This window comes from Botrytis fragariae (assembly GCF_013461495.1).
Source record: "Botrytis fragariae strain BVB16 chromosome Unknown tig00000225, whole genome shotgun sequence".
Classification (NCBI taxonomy): domain Eukaryota; kingdom Fungi; phylum Ascomycota; class Leotiomycetes; order Helotiales; family Sclerotiniaceae; genus Botrytis; species Botrytis fragariae.
This window is the reverse complement of record NW_023501002.1, coordinates 544,570-563,829: the sequence shown is the minus strand read 5'-3', so window position 1 is coordinate 563,829 and position 19,260 is coordinate 544,570. Positions and strand designations below refer to the sequence as shown.

Here is a 19,260-nt window from a genome sequence, read left to right as displayed (position 1 = left end):
AACAGGAGTACTTTCAGACTGCAATTGAAAACATGCCTTGGAGTACTGGTGGTCTTGGGCATGGAAACCAATTCAAAGTATGAGAGCTACTTCCTTGGTCGCCGCGGCATTCGCTTGAAGATGGCTAAGACCAGAATGAACATAAAATGACCCTGGGTATAGTGACAATGCTATTGCACTACCATAATCTCATGGGGTCAGTATACACCAGCTCGTACTGGATAATGAAGGTCTCTTCGCATTGTACGTTTCTTACTGGTGGCCGGTCAATCCATTATCTGGTCCAGAAGAAGTAGAAGGCATCTTACAAGAAAAACACCCCCTTTTGATAAGGGGTTCCTCCCAGATAGAACCAAAGATCATATATGCACATCCAGTGTGAGCGCTAGCGTTAGGACTCGGGACTTTTGATGAGAGCTCGGTTCATAGCCCTCGTTACCAGTATTTCCCTTCTGGAACATTACTTGGCTCTTCTCATCACTATAAATTGGCCGCAATTCTTATATGTATATTATCTCCATGTAATTCAATAGATCTAGACGAAACATGTTTTCAAATCTTTCATGGTTTAACATCTTACATTCTGGTTGATTTATTGAATTTCGGTTCATTCATTTTGCTGACCTTGACTTTACTATGCGACTTAAACTTCCTCGCTGCCACTTCCGAATGCAAAGAGAGTTTACTAGTTGCAGAGCTGCGTGCAACATCTAGCTCCAGGAAATGGTCCACAGACAGCTTTATGCATATTTGAAGCTATTGATTCCCCGATGATTGAAAAGAGGAATCTCCAAGATAAAACGAAACATTCGAATCCTCTATGAAGTAGCAAAGTTTGTGGGATCGTTGTCAAGTCATTCAATTCAAGCAATTACAAGCATAATCTAACGATTTTTCTAACAAATTTGATGGATGGTTATAGTTGAACGTTTCGTAGTTGGAGAGAAACACTTGGGTCATGTATTGACTATCATACGGTGAAAGCTCTATCAAAAATGAAATATTTAATTCTTAAAATATTTTTCTGAGGCCAAGCATTGGGGCCAAGGAAACGTAAAATTCGCTTTTCAGTAAGTATATGAAACCGACCACGTGAATGGAGGGCAGTATATGATACATGGATATCTCTTTGGTCACTTAACAGACTCGTAGATTATCCCGTTCAGCTGAAAGGTGGAAGCCAGAATGGGTATCCGCCGTTCTTGATACGGAAAACGCTAAGCAAGAAGCTGTACATAACGAAGATAACTCCACCCCATACGAGGACTGCGACTTGCTGAATTTTGGGGTCTGAGATACGTGGGACTTTGAGAGCCAAAGAGATTGTTGCAAAGGACAAAAGCCCATCTGTGAGATATAATCAGTATTGTCGCAATTAAATATGAATAGGTATGACAGAGAATTTCTTACACATAGCAGCAATGATTTGTGTTTCCAATCCATATTGATTTGAGAATCCACCTGCAAAGTAGCTGACACCTCCACGTCCGTCACCAGCAACGTATGGAACTTTTCGAATGTGGTTAAACATATGACCACTAGTGAATAGAAGAATGGCAATCAAGCTGATTGCAGCCCAAACATTTCGGTTTTGAACGACTGGTAAAACATATGGCCATGCAACACTGATAAAAGTGATCGTTCCTAGAATAGTAGTGGTAACTGCGCCAATACGAAGCCAGTTGATGGGTCGTTGAACTGGAGGATGTGGTCGATCGGTGAGATGTCTAGTAATCCAAGAGTGAACTTGTTCAGCAGTTTGAGGGCCGTTTGTAAAGTCGTATCTCAGGGGGCCATTGATTGTAGAGGCATGAGGGCCAATGGTAGGTAAAAACAGTAGAAGGACGGGAGCAGTTTGTAGATTAAGCTATGCAGCAATTAGTATCGATTGATTGTAGTTTCGTAGCGCTAAACATACAGATTGAAAAGTGCCTTTGCCATCCATGAAATCAAGTGTTCCATAGAGCAGGCGAGCTTCTCCTTTTTTATCTCCTTTGATCCAACTCTTTGACAAGAGATCCCATTCTGGCTGAAATTCACGACATAATTGGCAACCAAATCTATTTTCTAAAGCTGTCAACAACACGGCGACAGAGTAATCTCTTGGTGCAGTGGTCAATTTGCTGTAGACACTATCATCGAGCTTCAATGGGGTAGATGAGAGAGATTTGGTATGGTATCGTTCAAAGTTATCGACCGCGGGCTTTTTGGCAGCTAGAACAGCTAAAGGTAGCAAGGAGGCTACCAATGTCTTGAGGAAATGCATCTTAAATGAAATGCAAGGCCAAGATGCCTCTAAAGATTGGAATTGGTGATATCGATAGCAGAGAATAATCGAATGATTGTGACCAGTGATGCTTTATCAAATAAACTGAAGCATTGAGGATTCAAGATATCATCACCAAACACTTACGAAGCTCGAAGCGTGTCCTTAATTCAATTCGGTAAGTTCCACCTCGCGGGGCCATACAAATCGTATCACAAGTAGGGTGTGGTAATAAATGTATTTTTGCCTGAGGCCGTGTATCTGGGGCACATCACGTCGACCCAGCAACTCATCCAACGCTTAGGGAGACTTTGTTGACTTTCGAACGCGATTGAATGTTTCGACCATTTAACAGGTATTTTAAAACACATTTTATTTTCATAAGCATAAATTTAAAATGGATCAAGTATTATCATACAATGATGATGAACACATCGAAAGTGTACGTATGATCTTTCATTATTGTTTAAGTGAGATGGGAGTTTTTGGGGGCTAATACAAATTTATAGCGATTGATGAAATCACAATGTCTCGAGTTGGCATATCAGGAAGCACTTCAAAATACCGAATTAATCGTAAAAGATGAAGCAAGTAGGCGATTGAGATTACAGATCCTCTTATTGGAGAATGAGGCGGATGAATTACAACTTCAACTGGCAACCGGGGATGATCGAATTGATGGATTAGAAGAAGAGAACGAAGATTTAAGAGCACAACTTGACCAGGCTCAAGAAGATGTTAAGAAGGTGGAAACAGATTTAAGACTTCAAACACGAGAACTCAATAACACCAAGGTACTAAGAATCCCTCGGGTAAATTTGATTGTGATACTAATTCATGGCTGTATAGACGGAGCTGGAATCTATGAGTGGATTAACGATGGACTCGACAAAGGTTCTTACCGAAAAACTGGCACTCAGCCGCGAGTTATCTATACTCAAACCAGAGTTGGAGCATTTACGTTCTCAAGTGGCACATCAACAATCGATCCTAGCAGAGAAGTTGGCACTTCAGCGGCAAGTTAGCACTTTAGAGGCGGAATTAGAGACAGAGCGTCGAGCCTTGAACCGTGCCACCGAGAAGAACAATGACCATTCAAGGGAAACGGACCTCCAACAGAAAATCGAGGCTTTGCAGAAAGACCTTTCCGAAGAGAAGCGAGAGAGGGAAAAGGCCAAGAAAGAAATGACAAAAGAAGCATCTACTGCCCAAAAAGAATTCGCACAAGAGAAACGTGAAATCGAGAAGAGCCACAAGCTTTCAGAAAAGGAAACGGAGGCTCTCCGAAAGGAATTAGAGCTTCTGAAGCGTAACAGTGAGAATGCACAAAAGGCTGGGGAGAAGGAGATAGAGGCTCTTCGAAATGAAATAGAGCTATTGAAGAACAGCAACGACAAGGGACAGAAATCTGGGGATAAGGAAATTGAAGTTCTTCGAAAGGAGTTTGCGTCTACGAAACGAGATATCGAAAAAGCACACAAACATACCCAAAAGGAGTTGGCCGCTTCTCAAGCTCAGGTGGAAAATTTGGAAGGAGAAATCGAACAGCTTCGCGATAATGAGAAAGGACAGGAAGGTGGGGAGAAGGAAATCGAGATTCTCAGAAAAGAATTCGCCCATACGAAACGAGACATCGAAAAAGCTCACAAGGAAACACAGAAGGAGTTGGCTGCTTCTCAGGTTTTAATTGGATCCTTGGAGAGCAAGGTTGAGCAGCTCCGCACAAAAATGCGAGCCGCAAGAGAACAGTTGAAAGAATGTCAGGCCGAATTGAATGAGGCACGCAACGCAGCATTGAAACTCCCCGCTATCACGAGTCGAGAGAGTGTTCCAGTGAAAGATTCTCGCAAGAGATCCGCCAGGGAGATGAGCATGGATATTACTATCGGGACACCAGATGGAATTGCGGGGCGCGGAAAGCGAGCTGGAGCGAATAGAGGTAGAGTTGATCAAACAATTTTGGGAGAAAAGTCAACATTTTCCATTACACCCTATCTGAACAAGACAATCAACATGGCTCCAGATACACCAGAAGATGGACAATCACCTGAGGATAAGGCTGAAAAAGTAGCGGAGCGAGAGAAATCCACCGAGGAGGACCATATTATCGAAGAAGAAGAGGAAACACCTGAATTACCTGCACAGCAAGTCAAGCCCAGGCTTAAGGCAAGAAAGAAGCTGGCCGATAATTCTGGTGACGAGAAAAATGTGTTGGTCGAGGCAAAGGCTGGTACCAAGAATAAGAAATCTGTAACCCAGAAACTCAAGGAATCTCGTACGCTTGGAAAGGTTGCAGAGGAAGAGGACAGGGGCGAAGATGAACAGCCTAAGAAACCTACAGCCCGAAAAATCAAAGCACGACCTATGCTAGAAAATGTTGCGGAAGAAGAGGACGTGGACGAAAATGAGCAGCCCGAAGAACCAGAAAATTCAGAAGGAGGGACTAAACAACCTGTGAAAGCTAAGATCAAGTCTATTGAAGAGCCTGAACTAAAGAAGAAGAAACGTAAAGTTCTCGGGGGTGTCAGTAAGACACTATTCGATGACGAGGATGTTGAGGCTCCTAAGAAACCAGCAAAGATTGCACTTGGACCAGCGAGGGGGCTTGGTAAAGGCGGTCTTGCTGGACCAAGGGGAGGATTGAAGGGTGGTCTTGCGGCTGGTGGTGGATTTGGAGCATTCTCGCCTTTGAAAAAGGATCGTAGGGGTGCCGGAGCAAGTTTCTTAGCATAAGCTGTTGGAAATAATAAAATACTCGGGCGTTTAGGATAGGGAGAATACAGGCTCACGAGGCGTTGGTGTTTTCTATATGTAGGTAATGGAAAACTGCATTGTTTTTGTTCAAGAAATAAAATCATCTTCTACTTGTAAATGTGACAATATCTGAGTTTTGATTGTATAACCAAGTAATACCGTTTGCTTTAATCTACCCAGGAACAAAAAACTCTTTGCGCTCTCATAAACACTAATGGGAAAAGTTTTGTATAAGGCCACAAATAAGTATTTTGAATTGACAAAGTTTGAGCTCATGCGATAAATAAAATTCTTCAATCTCAATCTCATCATACCATACACACCCGAAATTATCCAAACTTCACACTCACCAAACCAGCCACAAACTCTGCACCACATAACCCTATGCTATGCTACCACCTCGACTGAACCCCACATTCTTAACGTCTGGATTTGGATTCCTCCCTCGATCTCACTCATGTATTCCCACGCTGCTGAATCATAAAGCGGGGTCGGCGATCGCGCGGGGTAGATTTTCGAGTTGTCGGAATGGTAATGGCATCGGTAATGTGCTAGGGAGAGACGTACATGTACGCAACGCCTCATCTTCGTCTTCGTCGACGAGATGGAAAAGTCGTCAGGGAAAGGATTCGTGGGCACGGGAGGCGAAGGTTAAGGGGTTGAAGAGTAGAGCGGCGTTTAAATTGTTGGAGGTATGTATGTATGTATGTGTGTATGTGTGTGTGTATGTGGATTTTTGGGAGGGGGGGGGGGGGGGGGGGTTGGGGGTTTGGAGGTTAGGGTGGTGAGAGGGAGGGGAGGGGACGGGAGGGGAGGGGACGGGAGGGGATCTGAGGGGAGGTGTGTTTATATGGTTGTTAATGAGATGCTTGATTGCAGATTGATACGAAGTATAAGATTTTCAAAAGAGGACAGACGGTGGTGGATTTGGTAAGTTCTTTCTTTGTGTTTATGGTTGTGGTTGTGGTTATGGCTTGGGATGATGTGCATGGGATTGGGAGGTGAGGTCAGAATAGTTTGTTGAGAGAATGCATCTAGGGATATGCGCCGGGAAGTTGGTCTCAGGTACGTCTTCATATTCCCCCGGCCTCTTTCTCTACCTATCTACACATCTACAAATCTACCTATATGTCTACCTATCTACCTACCCACCTATCCATGCATCCCACTCACCCTCCCCTCCACCAGGTAGCATACTCGCGCACCCAACCCCACGGCCGCATCCTCGGCATCGACATCATCCCCGCGCAGCCTCCTCAAGGCGTCTCCACCATCCAAGGAAACTTTCTCTCACGACGTGTCCAACAATCCGTCAAGAATTTCCTTCTCGATCCCGACCGCGGTCGTCCGCGCAGACCTCTGTTCTCCTCTTCCGACGACGTCGAAAATGACGAACACACCGACCATCTCGATATCGCCGCCTCAGAACCAAGTTACATAGATCTAGAACGACACATGGACGATAATGATGCTGGGGAAATCTCTTCCACCAGCGCAGCACCAGAACCGTCTCAGGAACCCGCAAAAGACACCACAAAAATGGTTCACGTAGTACTAAGTGACATGTGCGCCCCCTGGGAGCAAACCACCGGTTTTTGGAAGAGAAGTCTGAGTGACCCGTATAATAGGATGATGAACACGACCGGTATCAAGTTTTCTGATCATGCGGGGAGTATGGTATGTTATTTGCCTTTCTATAGCTCGCATTCCTTCCTTTCCATTCCTCTCTTTTTTCTCGTTATTTCAATCAACCACACCATTTTTTCTAACCACAACCTACCTATCTACATGTAGGATCTCTGCAACGCGGCTCTGCAATTTGCCTTCGATACGCTGAGACCTGGGGGTCATTTTGTGTGTAAATTTTATCAGGGCGCGGAAGATAAAGAGCTGGAGTTGAAGCTGAAGAAAATGTTTGCTGTGGTGCATAGAGAGAAGCCAGAATCATCGAGGAGCGTGAGTGAGCCTGGAAACTAATGAAGAGAACCCATATGCTCACAATCAATAGGAATCCAAGGAAGCATACTTTGTAGCTCTTAGGCGGAATGGGTACAATGACGCTGCAAGTTTAGGTTATGTCAATGATGTGTAAGTAGAAACGAGTGAATGTAAACTATATAATAGCACGTTCAACTTGTATGGACAAATAATTTGGTGATTACATCGATTATCACATGTGCAAATGAAAAATTTAGCTAGGGTGGAATCAAATTATTCATGATTACTACTCCTAATTGCATCGATACCATCATTTTCTTGTAGTATTCATATGCTAAAGACTGTACTGCGGATCCAGCTCGCCTTAAATAGCTTGTTGACATCCCTCCACCCTTCTTGGAGGTATCTAGACCAGCAAAGCCAGAAGTTCGTAACGTCCCTTCCCAAATTAGGCCATTTAGACCTTGAAACCTCTGGACCTTCTGCGTCCACGAGCCTTCTCGAACTTGCGTCCCTTGGACTCGACGTATGGTTTCTGTTGTAGATTTGTCAGCCTTGTCAATTAAAAGCCATGTTGTGTTTGTTACCTTGTGCTTGTGGGGTCCGAAACCGAAATGCTTGACAGCCTCTCTGGAGTTCTTTGGTCCTCTGAGGAGAACGGTGTTGCTTCCAGTTGGGGATCTGAGAGCCAATTGATCCAAAGTCAAGGCCTCACCACCGGCAGCAAGAATGCGGGCACGGGCGGTAGCGGTGAAGCGGAGAGCAGCAACGGTGACCTTTGGGACGGACAAAAGACGGTTGTCATCAGTGACGGTTCCGATGATGACAACGGTTCTCTTCTCCTCCTTGTTGGTTTGGGATGCGATTCTGGAGATGGAAACGGGAGGTCTGTTGATACGGGACATAAAAAGTCTGCGGAGAACGACCTTGTTGAAGGAGGCTTCAGTGCGGCCTGAGAGAAATCCAAAGTTAGCGCGTGTTACTTTGGTCGAGAATTTTTGAGATCGACTTACGAGCCAAGAAGCGGTAGAGCTTTACCAACAACTTAAGGTAAACATTGTCACTCTTTGGCGTCTTACGGTGAGTGTTGCGCACGTGGTGGTTGTCAAGATCGATACCTAGTTAGAAAATTCCTCGTCAGCCTATGATCAAGTATGCTCTTCACATCGGTCTTGCACAGACACAATGTTGCGCAGAGAATTGAGATCCTTTACGATGCGATTTGTGATTTCAGTCTTTCAACTTTCAATCTCAATTCATCGTAAAGTCACTCAATTTCCACTTGCACACGATGGCTGGAATAGAATTTGTGTTCACCTACCCATGATTGGCGATTTGGGGGGTTTGTCGTCGAGGGGTGTCGAGAAGTCGTGAATAATCCAGCAAGAACGAAAACAATTTCGAAGAAGTTTTAAGAATATGGAGCCCAGTGCGTGAATTCGCTTAAAATTTTCCGTGGATTTTCACTTCTTGGTGCCTTGTGACCTGAGGCATCAATAAAACACAATCAATTTTTTGTCAATGGTGACCGCCCGGGAAACTGGAGGTGGATTGAAATGTACCGAAGTATCGGTACTCTTGAACGGAAAGGCGGAGTACGTCGTGGGTACTCGGCCTCGTCAGGGGTGAGGAAAAGGAGTCGAGTGATATGGAAGAGATGAAATGTTCGAGATTAATGATGGATTGATGTCTCAGTACACTCGCATATGGGTATTGCTATCTATTTGGCAGACGACTGAATCCATACATAGTAGAATATTGTAGACATAACAGCTTGTCTACTGAGGTACTCACCAGTACTCGTGAATTTACCAACAAATCACGAATCTGTACGAGGAGGTGATGAATGCCTATGTATATACTACTCCGTATATGGGTATCGATCGTTCTTGCGGGAAACTACGGAAGTACCAGGCAAGTTGACATCATGTTGTAGCTCTCAATGATGGGGTAATTCTATCTCCGTGCATCATAATTTGGAAGATCTTCCAACGTTGTTGCCGATTAGCAGTTGTAGAACTACCTAGTCATCACTTATGAGGATTTCAAAATTCATTAGGAATATTTAACAAATTGAATTCAAAATGAATTTATATAAATGTACTAATTGCTCTTACTTGAATCATATATATATACACTGACCTATTTGACTATACACAATAGAATCAACCATATCCATTTCGTAAGAGATGACTAAAGAAGAGATGGAACTTTCCGTTAACAAACCCTTCACAAAATGACCTCCACCTTGCCTTGGACCTTGGTAGAGTAAAGTTTTTTCCGCTTATGATTACTGGTCAAGTTAATAAAAGTGTTCTGCTACTGTAGGTACAAGCAGTACTTATTACTATCTAGCTATATCACTTCCTCGAATCCTCCTCAATACAACAACATAGACCTTTAAATTGTTCTCCTAGACTTCTTCTCTTCTATAGAAAAAAAACACCTTGCTATTTTGAATAACTTTGTTGACTACCTACTCATATTCTTCCTGCTAATTCTCCTTTTTCTCTTGAGATATCACCTATCATCAAACCCTAGATTAAATTGATATTGATACTCCTATCCTCCGGTGACACTATCTCGTACCCCCCCGTCCTTGATCTTCTCCCAGTCAAGCTCGGTTTAAAAAAGCCAAACCCAGCCAGCCTCACCACCGACTGGATCTTTACCCAATTGTACATGTACAATATATTCAGCAATTGATCGTCGATTTCTTATTCCTGTCCAAAAGTCTACGTTCTCGTATATCCTACCAAATATCAGAGTCGCCCTTTATTCTCGAAACCTTGTCCTTCGAATTCGCATGCGTGGTGGGTTTAAGGTGTGCGTTGAGCTCTTAGGCCTTTGAGGTGCATAGCTTAGCTACTTTTCCTGGAAATGTCTGCCGTATGTTCTATCCTCTTAATCTTGCTCATTATCTGGTATACATGCTAACAATTTGTTTTGGCTATAAGTCTAAGAATGATGTTCTCCCGCCCAAATATACCCCCAGAGTTCTGCAACTCAGAGAGCTGATCGCACAGCCTGTGGTGGCAGCATTTTGCGCCGGTGGAGTGGCAGGTGCGGTTTCTAGAACAGTCGTATCGCCTCTGGAACGACTAAAGATTCTTTTCCAAATACAGAGTGTAGGGCGAGAAGAATACAAGATGTCTGTAGGAAAGGGGCTTATGAAGATGTGGAAAGAGGAAGGTTGGCGCGGACTGATGAGGGGTAATGGCACTAACTGTATTCGAATTGTTCCCTATTCTGCTGTTCAGTTTGGAAGTTACAATTTCTATAAAAAGGTAAGAGCCCAAGGATATTTCGAATTTTTACTATTTCTGTACCAACTGAACCTTGCGGAAATTCTTATTCAATTGAGCGCATTTTTTGAAAAGCAATTGCTGATTTCCTATGCTTCTCTAGTTCTTCGAAACCACTCCTGGCGCAGACTTGGGTTCTTTCAGACGTCTGATTTGCGGTGGAGCAGCCGGAATTACATCCGTATTCTTTACCTATCCCCTCGATATCGTTCGCACTAGATTGTCTATTCAGTCTGCATCATTTGCGGCTTTGGGAAAGCATGGTGCTAAGCTGCCAGGCATGTTTGCTACGCTAAAGACAATGTACAAAACAGAAGGGGGCATTCTTGCATTATATAGAGGAATTATACCTACTGTCGCTGGCGTTGCACCATATGTGAGTGTGGATTAAGTGGCTATTGGTTGTTTGAATTGCATTGCTAACGAAGAAATAAGGTTGGCTTGAACTTCATGACTTATGAGCTTGTACGAAAGCATTTTACTCCAGAGGGAGACCAAAATCCCAGTGCGGTACGAAAGTTAGCAGCTGGTGCTATATCTGGCGCAGTTGCACAGACATGCACATATCCATTGTAAGGTGCCCATTAATGTTTCTTAAAATTCAAAGCTAACATTATGTAGTGATGTTCTTCGACGTCGTTTCCAGATCAATACAATGTCCGGTATGGGATACCAGTACAAATCAATTTTCGATGCTGTCGGAAGAATTGTCGCACAAGAAGGTATCAAGGGCATGTATAAGGGAATTGTACCCAATCTACTCAAAGTAGCCCCAAGTATGGCGAGTAGTTGGCTCAGTTTTGAGATGACTAGAGATTTTTTTGTAGGGCTAAAAGCCGATGATGCCAGCTTATGAGTTTGAGAAAAGCCCCCTGATGTTTCTCGACAATGGGAACGGTTTTGGACAGGCGTATTAAAGGTCAAGGCTTTGTATATGAAGACGGCGTAGACCAGGTCAATGGATTGCATTTGGTAAGGCATCTGGGTATGCATATGGGAGCGGGCGTTATTTTGTGAAAAGAAACAGACAAGATTCTTAAGACCGGGTCCTATAATCAGCGATAATAGGAGAATAGATGTGCTAGGGAACCGGGGCGAATTCACGGTGATAATCGTGAAATTCAAAGGTGTATGAACATAAAAAAAAGGATGGTTTGTGGCAGAAAAATCTGATGAGCTCTTAGATCTTGCTATCTTCCTACCTGATTGGGTGGGGTGGAGGGAGATAATAACTTTACAATTGCTATATCGGAAAGTTTTGAATATATAGGTAGCAATTTAATGTGAAGGATTTTTGTTGACAATTACTTGGGTACTTGACTATTTGGGTATTTCTTGGTGTATAATGCATCTCTCGAGACTTTTCTTCATCCATAGTGTCGTTTGAAGAAGTCTTATTGTTTAGCAAGTGCGATTGGTTTTTCACTCGGGGGTGGTGGGAATTTTGGGGGTCATTGGGTTAATTCTTAGGGGTTTGGAAGACTAGGGGAGGATGGTTTGCTTGCTGTTGTTGGTGATGTGTTGTGGTGGGTATTGGGATTGTTAGCTTGTTGGTGGTCAACGGAGCGAGCAAATCATCACCGAAAAGCCATGTTCTATCTACTCTCAGACTCACTGAGACAGTTACATGAAGGATTACAAAGCCTATAGTAGATGATTTAATAAGTTGTCTTATTCGAACAATTAATTACACGCTTCCAGCCACCCCTTTCATCAAATTGCTGCTTTACGACCAACCATAAGATACATCGGTGTGAATAGTTTCTCCTTCGCTCCTGCAACCAGACAGTCCGCTCCTATCGCTAGTAAATCGGCCGTCTTCTGAGTTCCCTTCGGAGCCAGACCAAAAGTCTCAAGAGCTCCAATGAAGCTATGCACAACCGTGCGGCCAACAGGTGACATTCGAAGGAAAGTGGGTAGTTCCCAAATACTCTGCATGTATTTCAAGTCACCGCTCAGAGGCCAATACCATGGAATCACATCCCCGCCCTCAAGGTCCGCAACATTCATATGGAGTTCTAAAATGAAGCCAGCTTTCTGCATGGCTTGAAGCGCAACGGAAATCTTCTCCATATTACTAATTCCATTTCCTTGCTCGATACCCAGACGAAGAGCACGGTGCTGAGGATCATCATTATCATATTTCTCAGTCATAAGCCACTCATACACTCCGAACGCGCCACCCGGCTTCAGAACTCTGAATATCTCGCTATACACACCTTCCAAGCTGGGCGCGTGCACTGTAGCCTCGATCGCATAGACGCCATCAAAACTATTATCCGGATAACTCATTTGCATGAAATCGCCTTTCGTGAAACTGACTCGATGAGCTAGTCCCTGTTGCTGCGCATAGCGCGTCGCGCGCTCGATTTGGTAGTCGTTGTTGTTCAACCCGACGATTTTGCAATCGGTGAATTTGGCGATTTCGCGGGCGGGCCCGCCGACGCCGCATCCGACGTCGAGCACGAGCTGGTCTTGTTGAAGACCCATTTTTAGGGCGAGATAGTGCTCGTGTCGGGCGAGAGCTTGCTTTAAGGGCTCCCCCGGGGTGAAGCGGCAGAAGTGGAAACTTTGTGACCTGGAGGGAGATGTGGTTAGTGCTGTTCTGATAGGAGAAAGCTTGTGGAGTGTGACGCATGAAGGGGACGTGCTTCTCACCATCCATATTCATAGAGATCAGTTGCAAGATCATAGTAATGACGAGTGAGCGTAGCATAATCCTTCCGTCTCGCATCACGATCCAGCGACGTTTCATCCTTGGCAACTTTGTTATCCCAATGCTTGAAATATTCATCTGCGGCTAGCTTCTGCGCGTTCTTGTCTTTGTGTATCAAGTTCATGAACGGTCTGTCGGTCTGACCGGTTTGGCCGTGGAGCGCTTTCTTGAAGGCGGAATCTCGATTGAGATCTTGGGGTTCGAGGACTACGGGGGTGGACATGTTGGGGGATTTTTTGCAGTGGGTGAATGGTGATGTTGAGGGGATTGTTGATATAGAGAAGAAAGAAGTAACTGGATCAATGGAACTGGAGAATATCAAATCGAAGCAGTAGGGTGAAGATAGACTTAATAAGTATCGAGAAATAACAAACACGTGATGGGAACAGGGGTGCGTATTCGGATCTCGATACAAGGTAACATTAGCCAGGGGTTGGGGGTCTAGCTCAAAGGGGTAACAACTCGAAAACGAATACGAATTAGAGGTTTCTTATTCGCTTATGGATGGGATATTGCATACCCGCATTTGGGGGTTGGGTATATCGTATCATTCCAAGAGTTGGCCGGCAGCACGTATGCTTTTTCTGGATTTTTCACAGGGAATTTGATGGGATGTTTACTTGGCGGACTGGATCTATAGCCTCGAGCATGCATGTATCGGGTTGAGATGTTATGTTATATTGAGTCCTCCTTTGTTTGTTTGATGAGGTATTGCGAAGACGGGGATATCTCCAGGAGTAAAATGGTTTTGAGATTAGCTGGATGTGGATTCTGGATGAGAAGAAATGTGGATTTATTTTGGGGGTGTGGCTACTTGTTAGTGGATGATGTGACGGGGAGATAGGAGTTGTTTCTTGAGAGATGGGTGGGTGTGTATGTATGTATGTATGTATGTATGTATGTAGACAGGATTAAGACTATAACTTGTATCTAGAGTATTACGCGAAAGCTGATGCAAGCAGGAAATACAAAATAAGCAGCTGGATATCCTTCAGGGTTTCGATGATGGAGTGTATTATCTCATGTTCTATATCGTTTGGTGTGATGGATACTCCTTAAGTAACTCACTCCATAGAGAACACTGCTCATCGCTCGTGGCATTCTGTACTTGTAAACTTTGGTATAGTTATAGCTATTATACAGAGGTGTAAGAAGTCATTCCAGCACTGGACTGGTGAGAGGATTGTTGATGATGATTGGTATTTATGCTCTTACTCGTAGCTCTATGAACGAACAGAGATTTGTCTGTAATGTTATATAATTCAAGCACTTTAAGGTTTGGAATGGTGAAAATATCTGCGATGCGAATGTCTTATGGTGGTCGTATGTCTTTTTTCCCTTTGTGACAAAGGATTGAGATAGTGGGTTTTATTATGTATCAGGAGATAAATCCGGGAGGATAGGGAAATTACACGATACGATACTTTCTACTGATATAATTAAGATCAAGATTCTCGGTTTTTCTTGATCAGGAGGAAAGAAAATTGTAATTCTAATCAATAAGTGTGATATGGAGGCTTGTCGACCTGAAAAGATGTTTTGGATATGGTGATTATAGTTTGTATCTTCCAACTCCAACTCTACACTATACACAAAATCCAAGATATGAAAGAACCAATAGTCTCCAGTATTTTTCTTAGAATTAACCGCAAACCCTTCCACCCAAAACATCGACCAAATCCCAATTCATCTTATTGATATTCCCCATCCTCGCTAATGCAGAACTCCAAAATGACTTTTTTCTATTACTTTTTCTTATCTTAGTAAAGTCCAATAACAATATCTCCACGTATCCGCGCCGTCAGATGAACCTCAGCCTCTAGATCAAGTTTTATACTGACCATTACAGCTGCGGATTTTAAACTGCCATCTACTTCTGTGGCGCCTTTGAGTAGATTTCCTGTGGAGATATTAGTTTTTTATTGGGGAAATACATTTGTTTCTGCATCGACTGGGGGAATGATAGGTACCTGCTGGTGCGCGAAGACCTTCTGAGGTGGGAGGGTTGGGTAATGGGTTTGTGTTGATTCCGGTGGTGGCTCTTCGTCCGTTGTTTGGTTCATCGGTGGAGAAGGATGGTGTATAGTCGGTTTGGTTGAATGCTCTTCCGTCGGGCGATTTTGTGCTGGTTTTGTGTTAGTATCGAGTGCTGCGAGAAGAGGGGTTGAACTTACTTCGTGGTAGACATGTTGTGGTAGGAGATGGAGCTCTATGGAAACTAGTCGAGGAGATGGTTCGATGATTTGAGTACTAACTTGTCGAATCTTAGATGAACTTGAAGAGAACTGATGTTGGCGCTGTTGACAAGACGGTTAACAAGTCAACTTTATAGATCATCCCTCACTATCCACACATTCGCGGGACCGATTTTGGCAGATCCACATTCGAAACGATCCAAGGCACTGAAAGTATCAAATCAGCGAAACTCGCGCCGTGATGTAATGCATTTAAACAATCGTAACGTTTTGTTCTCTGCGAATACTGAGAAACCCCATGCTTGGCACGGTAACTCATGGGGTATGGTTTGCTGATCATTCCAAATCAAATGATGGACGGTACTAAGACGAAAAGGTACAGATTAATGCTTTAGAACTACTTCAATCAATCATACGTTCTCACTTCGAGAATGTTGTTTTTAAAATCAAGTTTATCAACACTGTGTGGCAAACTTCTTCTTCAAGCTCTCTTTTTCAGTCGTTGTCTTAATCTAATTCAAACCTCCAAACCAGTTGTAACAAGCAAAGATAAGTATGACCTCACTACTCATTGCTCTGGTGACAGCACCAGCGCTACTCGCCACGAACGAGGCAATTCGACAAGGCCAAACTAAAGATCGCAAAGAAGAACATCGTGCACGGAGATGCAATTTGATTGCAAGTTGTGTTGAAGCATCACCGCTTAGCCTTGAGGTTGATCATAGGCAGATTGTTCTCAGAGACTTCAAGGTTAGTGTTAGAATGCACTAGTTTCAAAGTAGCCTCCTCTGTAACGACACTGATTCATCCATCTCAGTGATCTTGAGAGAAGATAATTATGGGCATCAGAAGCTGACACTAAAAAACAGCTATATATCAATGAGGACATGAATGATCCCACACTACATCCATTCGCAGGATATTGTCTTCCATATCCTGATTCCAACTACGAAGGCGTTGTCTATACTATCACAGACGCTGCTCCAATAATGAATTGGATATACGTTGACAGAGAAACTTACGAAGTCAAGTATGGAGTGTGTTTGGATGCTCAGCCTAACATTACAGGTCCATTCGACTGCACCAGACAAGACAGAAGGTTGACCCTCGAGAGATGGGAGGGATTTTGTGCTGTCAAAGAAGAAGCAAATGGTGAAGAAACTGGTATGTGGGCTCTTTACTATGATCGAGACGATGATCGCCTGATTGGGAAGCTAGGGAAGGACAGAAAAGTAGTAGAGATTGAGCTAAGTAGGCAAGAGGAGCGAGTACGGAGGGGCAAGCCACTAGGAGAAATGAGATAAGTTTATCATGATGTAATAGCGGTGCAGTTTCATGGTATAATCTGTGAGAAGAATATCGTATGGCGTAAAGTAAAATCACATGATATGATTCAGAATGCCATGACATGTCGTACGAAGTATGATGTATTAGTGAAAATGTTTCAACGAAAGGTTTACTTGCACACATAGCAAGTTGTCAAGCGTTCTTCGTATCAAAGATGGGGCGCGTGCTTGATTTCCAGCTTGAGTGGAAGTTTCATAACACCGAAATCTCATGCAACGTTGAACAATAAGTGTTATCAGTTAGGAGGAGACATAGTTCAACAATATATTGAAAGGGAAACCCGACATGCAAGTGGTATTTTGGATCCCGATGAACAACAACGTAGTAGTATGCATATATAATGACAGTCAACTCAGAAGCTTCGAAGTTAATTCAGATCAGCTCGGATAAATGTATAAAAATGTTTACTGGCCCGAGACTGCGAATATGACAAGATGGTCCAAGCTCTATATACATATATATCACGTGAATTGTAACTCAAAATTGTTTTGTTGCACGTCTGAAAATTTGAACGGTTTCTTTCAACGACACGAGCGAAACAGGTCGTCAAATCTGGCGCCAAATTTTAAAATTTACATCGACTGGGAATAAGAACACTTTTGAATTTTATTTCCGGTCCATGTCGGATTCATGTCAAACTCATAAACACAATTTCTACTGCGAGTGATTGGCTCACCAATGGCTTCTACCTTACGTAATCATCTGGTCAAACATCACATCAATGTGAATGAGACCTTCAACGAAATTTTTGAAGTCCCTATCAATACAGCGAAGTCATGGCATATTATTTCACTCGCAGTTTTTATTCACATAGGCGTCGGCTTGTCTAGATCGATATGATAACCTTTTACTACTATATCATCAAACATAACTGGAACTCGATGGCCGATGGATTTCAACACATTCGAAACATGAAGAAGTGATGAACCTTATTCTTCCGTGTTTGATATCGCTGATGCCTCCTGTCAAGTATCTGCGACAGTATCGATCTCATCTGAGTTATTCATTGGGTGAAGAGAAAGAATGTTCCTTGACACCATTTTACCTTACTAGTTGCAAGGTCGATGGTGTTGTTACAGTTACGATGTTGAGCCAAGCTTCATAGACAACATTAGATGGATACCTGGTCTATGTACGGGTAACCTTTTTGATATTGTATACCAAATCAAACAATTGTTATTTCGAATTCAATGTTAATCGGGTATATTCATGAGCTTTAGTTCACCATATATATACTACATCACCTATCCTTAATACAAGCTGATGTCATTACGAATATTTGAACTACAGTGTTTCAATGTATAAGTTTTGGGTGATTTGACGTACCGCTTTGTTCGTCCACATGGAGCTCAGTATTATCATACTTAGATTCCCTTCGGCATCTCGCTTTCTGTATTTTGCATCTTCACTCTCTGAAACGTTTTCGCGGGATTCTGTTGGATCATCATCAGATTCATCTCGTAGTTCACGGAGTTCTTACGCCTCAAGCTCTGGTTCATTTCCAAGCATCGCCAGCACGATATCTTCTACTTTCTCCGATCGTTCTACGCCACTACCCGAATTTCCCACCAGTTCCCTTCCGAGTCCACAGGATAAAGCAATTAAAAATGTATCGAATGTAACATATTTCGAATCAAAGTCAAGGTGAGATAAATCGCGTGGTAACAACACTTCCACAGAGTTAATCTTTGCAGTGGCGAACCTTTGTATCATCAAATACCAACACGACAAAAACTTCTCACAGTCATACCTACAGCTCGGAACAGGCCATCCGCTTTAGCACGACTTCAGGATGTGGAAAATGTTTTCTGTGTTGCTTTTGGAATCTTTGATCGATATTATATAGCATGGGAGGATACTCAAGGAGAACAACATCAAGGTACGCTTCGAATCATTACTTGGTTGTTTGTCGATAACTGGAATCTGATAGTCGTCAGAGAGCAACAAGCTGCCGCAACTTCTCTACAATTGGCTGTATCCTGAAAGTGGCCAAACACGACATCTGCCTTCACTACAAGTCTCATTTGGGACTAACAATGAGTTTTTTGCTTCTGATAAAGATGATAAGATTTCAAGTCGTGATTCTGTGCCTTCAGCCATCAGTCATGCATCTAGGTTGTCACTAACCAAACCCATTGTCCGAACAAAATCTCAACCAATACTCAACCTTTATGAAGTCGGAGAAGATGCCGCGACGATATCACGAACTTCAAGGTTCAAGAGAAGGAGTACTATGTTTACCTCAGACTACCAGACGTATAACCCTACACGAAATACGATTGAACGCAGAGAAACCTTAGAAGAATTATCATCTCAACCATCTATAGCGGAAACACCACTGGCGGCATACATCATAAATAACGACACTGAGTCTCGCCGAATAGGACTAGAGCACCGTATACCATCGAGCTTGAGCCGGAGACGAAGCGATCTATCACGGATTCGTGACTCTTGGTCAGAACAACCCGCCCAAGGCTCGAATATCTTGAAACGCGAAATGTACAATTCTGAGAGGAAATATATTGATAACTGCATACAAACGGATATTTGTAGACACCATCTAGACGAGATTTTAAGCACCGGAGTCGCACCGCCAATTTTACCTCAAGAGCTGCAATATCAATCAGTTCAGACAATGCCCTTTGGTTCAATGCAAGATTACTTTCGAGGGCAGTACAATCTTGGAGATGCGTTATATTATGGATGATCTGTGGGAAATTAACATTCGGAGAAATATAC

The 19,260-nt window shown here is 43.2% G+C and overlaps 9 protein-coding genes across 9 annotated transcripts; 5 read left to right on the top strand and 4 right to left on the bottom strand.

Moving 5' to 3' along the window:
• Positions 1–1,162: 1,162 nt before the first annotated feature.
• On the bottom strand, positions 1,163–2,266 carry Bfra_011244 (putative dolichyl-diphosphooligosaccharide-protein glycotransferase protein; the record flags this gene model as incomplete). The annotated part of the gene is made up of 3 exons (XM_037341575.1): positions 1,163–1,347; positions 1,411–1,867; positions 1,919–2,266. 3 exons carry the CDS (start codon positions 2,264–2,266, stop codon positions 1,163–1,165), a joined length of 990 nt encoding a protein of 329 aa, XP_037188387.1.
• Positions 2,267–2,663: 397 nt separating this feature from the next.
• Bfra_011243 (putative methyltransferase protein) lies at positions 2,664–4,999 on the top strand (the record flags this gene model as incomplete). The annotated part of the gene is made up of 3 exons (XM_037341574.1): positions 2,664–2,708; positions 2,776–3,060; positions 3,116–4,999. 3 exons carry the CDS (start codon positions 2,664–2,666, stop codon positions 4,997–4,999), a joined length of 2,214 nt encoding a protein of 737 aa, XP_037188386.1.
• A 410-nt stretch (positions 5,000–5,409) lies between these two features.
• Bfra_011242 (putative 21s rrna (uridine -2 -o)-methyltransferase mrm2 protein) lies at positions 5,410–7,112 on the top strand (the record flags this gene model as incomplete). The annotated part of the gene is made up of 5 exons (XM_037341573.1): positions 5,410–5,712; positions 5,900–5,950; positions 6,059–6,697; positions 6,815–6,976; positions 7,029–7,112. The coding sequence occupies 5 exons, from the start codon at positions 5,410–5,412 to the stop codon at positions 7,110–7,112; spliced, it is 1,239 nt and encodes a 412-aa protein (XP_037188385.1).
• Positions 7,113–7,222: 110 nt separating this feature from the next.
• Positions 7,223–8,311, bottom strand: Bfra_011241 (putative 60s ribosomal protein l18 protein). The gene is made up of 4 exons (XM_037341572.1): positions 8,280–8,311; positions 7,972–8,076; positions 7,546–7,910; positions 7,223–7,493 (listed from the first exon to the last, which is right to left on the bottom strand). The coding sequence occupies exons 1-4, from the start codon at positions 8,281–8,283 to the stop codon at positions 7,416–7,418; spliced, it is 552 nt and encodes a 183-aa protein (XP_037188384.1). The 5' UTR covers positions 8,284–8,311; the 3' UTR covers positions 7,223–7,415.
• A 1,527-nt stretch (positions 8,312–9,838) lies between these two features.
• On the top strand, positions 9,839–11,119 carry Bfra_011240 (putative mitochondrial carrier protein; the record flags this gene model as incomplete). The annotated part of the gene is made up of 5 exons (XM_037341571.1): positions 9,839–9,847; positions 9,916–10,245; positions 10,367–10,639; positions 10,699–10,835; positions 10,885–11,119. The coding sequence occupies 5 exons, from the start codon at positions 9,839–9,841 to the stop codon at positions 11,117–11,119; spliced, it is 984 nt and encodes a 327-aa protein (XP_037188383.1).
• An 857-nt stretch (positions 11,120–11,976) lies between these two features.
• On the bottom strand, positions 11,977–13,202 carry Bfra_011239 (putative sterol 24-c-methyltransferase protein; the record flags this gene model as incomplete). Its single annotated transcript, XM_037341570.1, has 2 exons — positions 11,977–12,841; positions 12,922–13,202. The coding sequence occupies 2 exons, from the start codon at positions 13,200–13,202 to the stop codon at positions 11,977–11,979; spliced, it is 1,146 nt and encodes a 381-aa protein (XP_037188382.1).
• Positions 13,203–14,739: 1,537 nt separating this feature from the next.
• Positions 14,740–15,167, bottom strand: Bfra_011238 (uncharacterized protein; the record flags this gene model as incomplete). The annotated part of the gene is made up of 3 exons (XM_037341569.1): positions 14,740–14,879; positions 14,950–15,104; positions 15,154–15,167. The coding sequence occupies 3 exons, from the start codon at positions 15,165–15,167 to the stop codon at positions 14,740–14,742; spliced, it is 309 nt and encodes a 102-aa protein (XP_037188381.1).
• Positions 15,168–15,729: 562 nt separating this feature from the next.
• Bfra_011237 (uncharacterized protein) lies at positions 15,730–16,478 on the top strand (the record flags this gene model as incomplete). The annotated part of the gene is made up of 2 exons (XM_037341568.1): positions 15,730–15,924; positions 16,044–16,478. 2 exons carry the CDS (start codon positions 15,730–15,732, stop codon positions 16,476–16,478), a joined length of 630 nt encoding a protein of 209 aa, XP_037188380.1.
• A 1,385-nt stretch (positions 16,479–17,863) lies between these two features.
• Bfra_011236 (uncharacterized protein) lies at positions 17,864–19,228 on the top strand (the record flags this gene model as incomplete). The annotated part of the gene is made up of 3 exons (XM_037341567.1): positions 17,864–18,165; positions 18,216–18,400; positions 18,459–19,228. 3 exons carry the CDS (start codon positions 17,864–17,866, stop codon positions 19,226–19,228), a joined length of 1,257 nt encoding a protein of 418 aa, XP_037188379.1.
• Positions 19,229–19,260: the final 32 nt, after the last annotated feature.

Bases quoted from the DNA above. Each gene is read 5' to 3' on its own strand.
- Bfra_011241 (XM_037341572.1), bottom strand. The intron at 7,911-7,971 runs GTAAGTCGATCT...GATTTCTCTCAG, and splicing joins GCTCTACCGCTTCTTGGCTC to GCCGCACTGAAGCCTCCTTC. The intron at 7,494-7,545 runs GTAACAAACACA...AATCTACAACAG, and splicing joins TCGGACCCCACAAGCACAAG to AAACCATACGTCGAGTCCAA.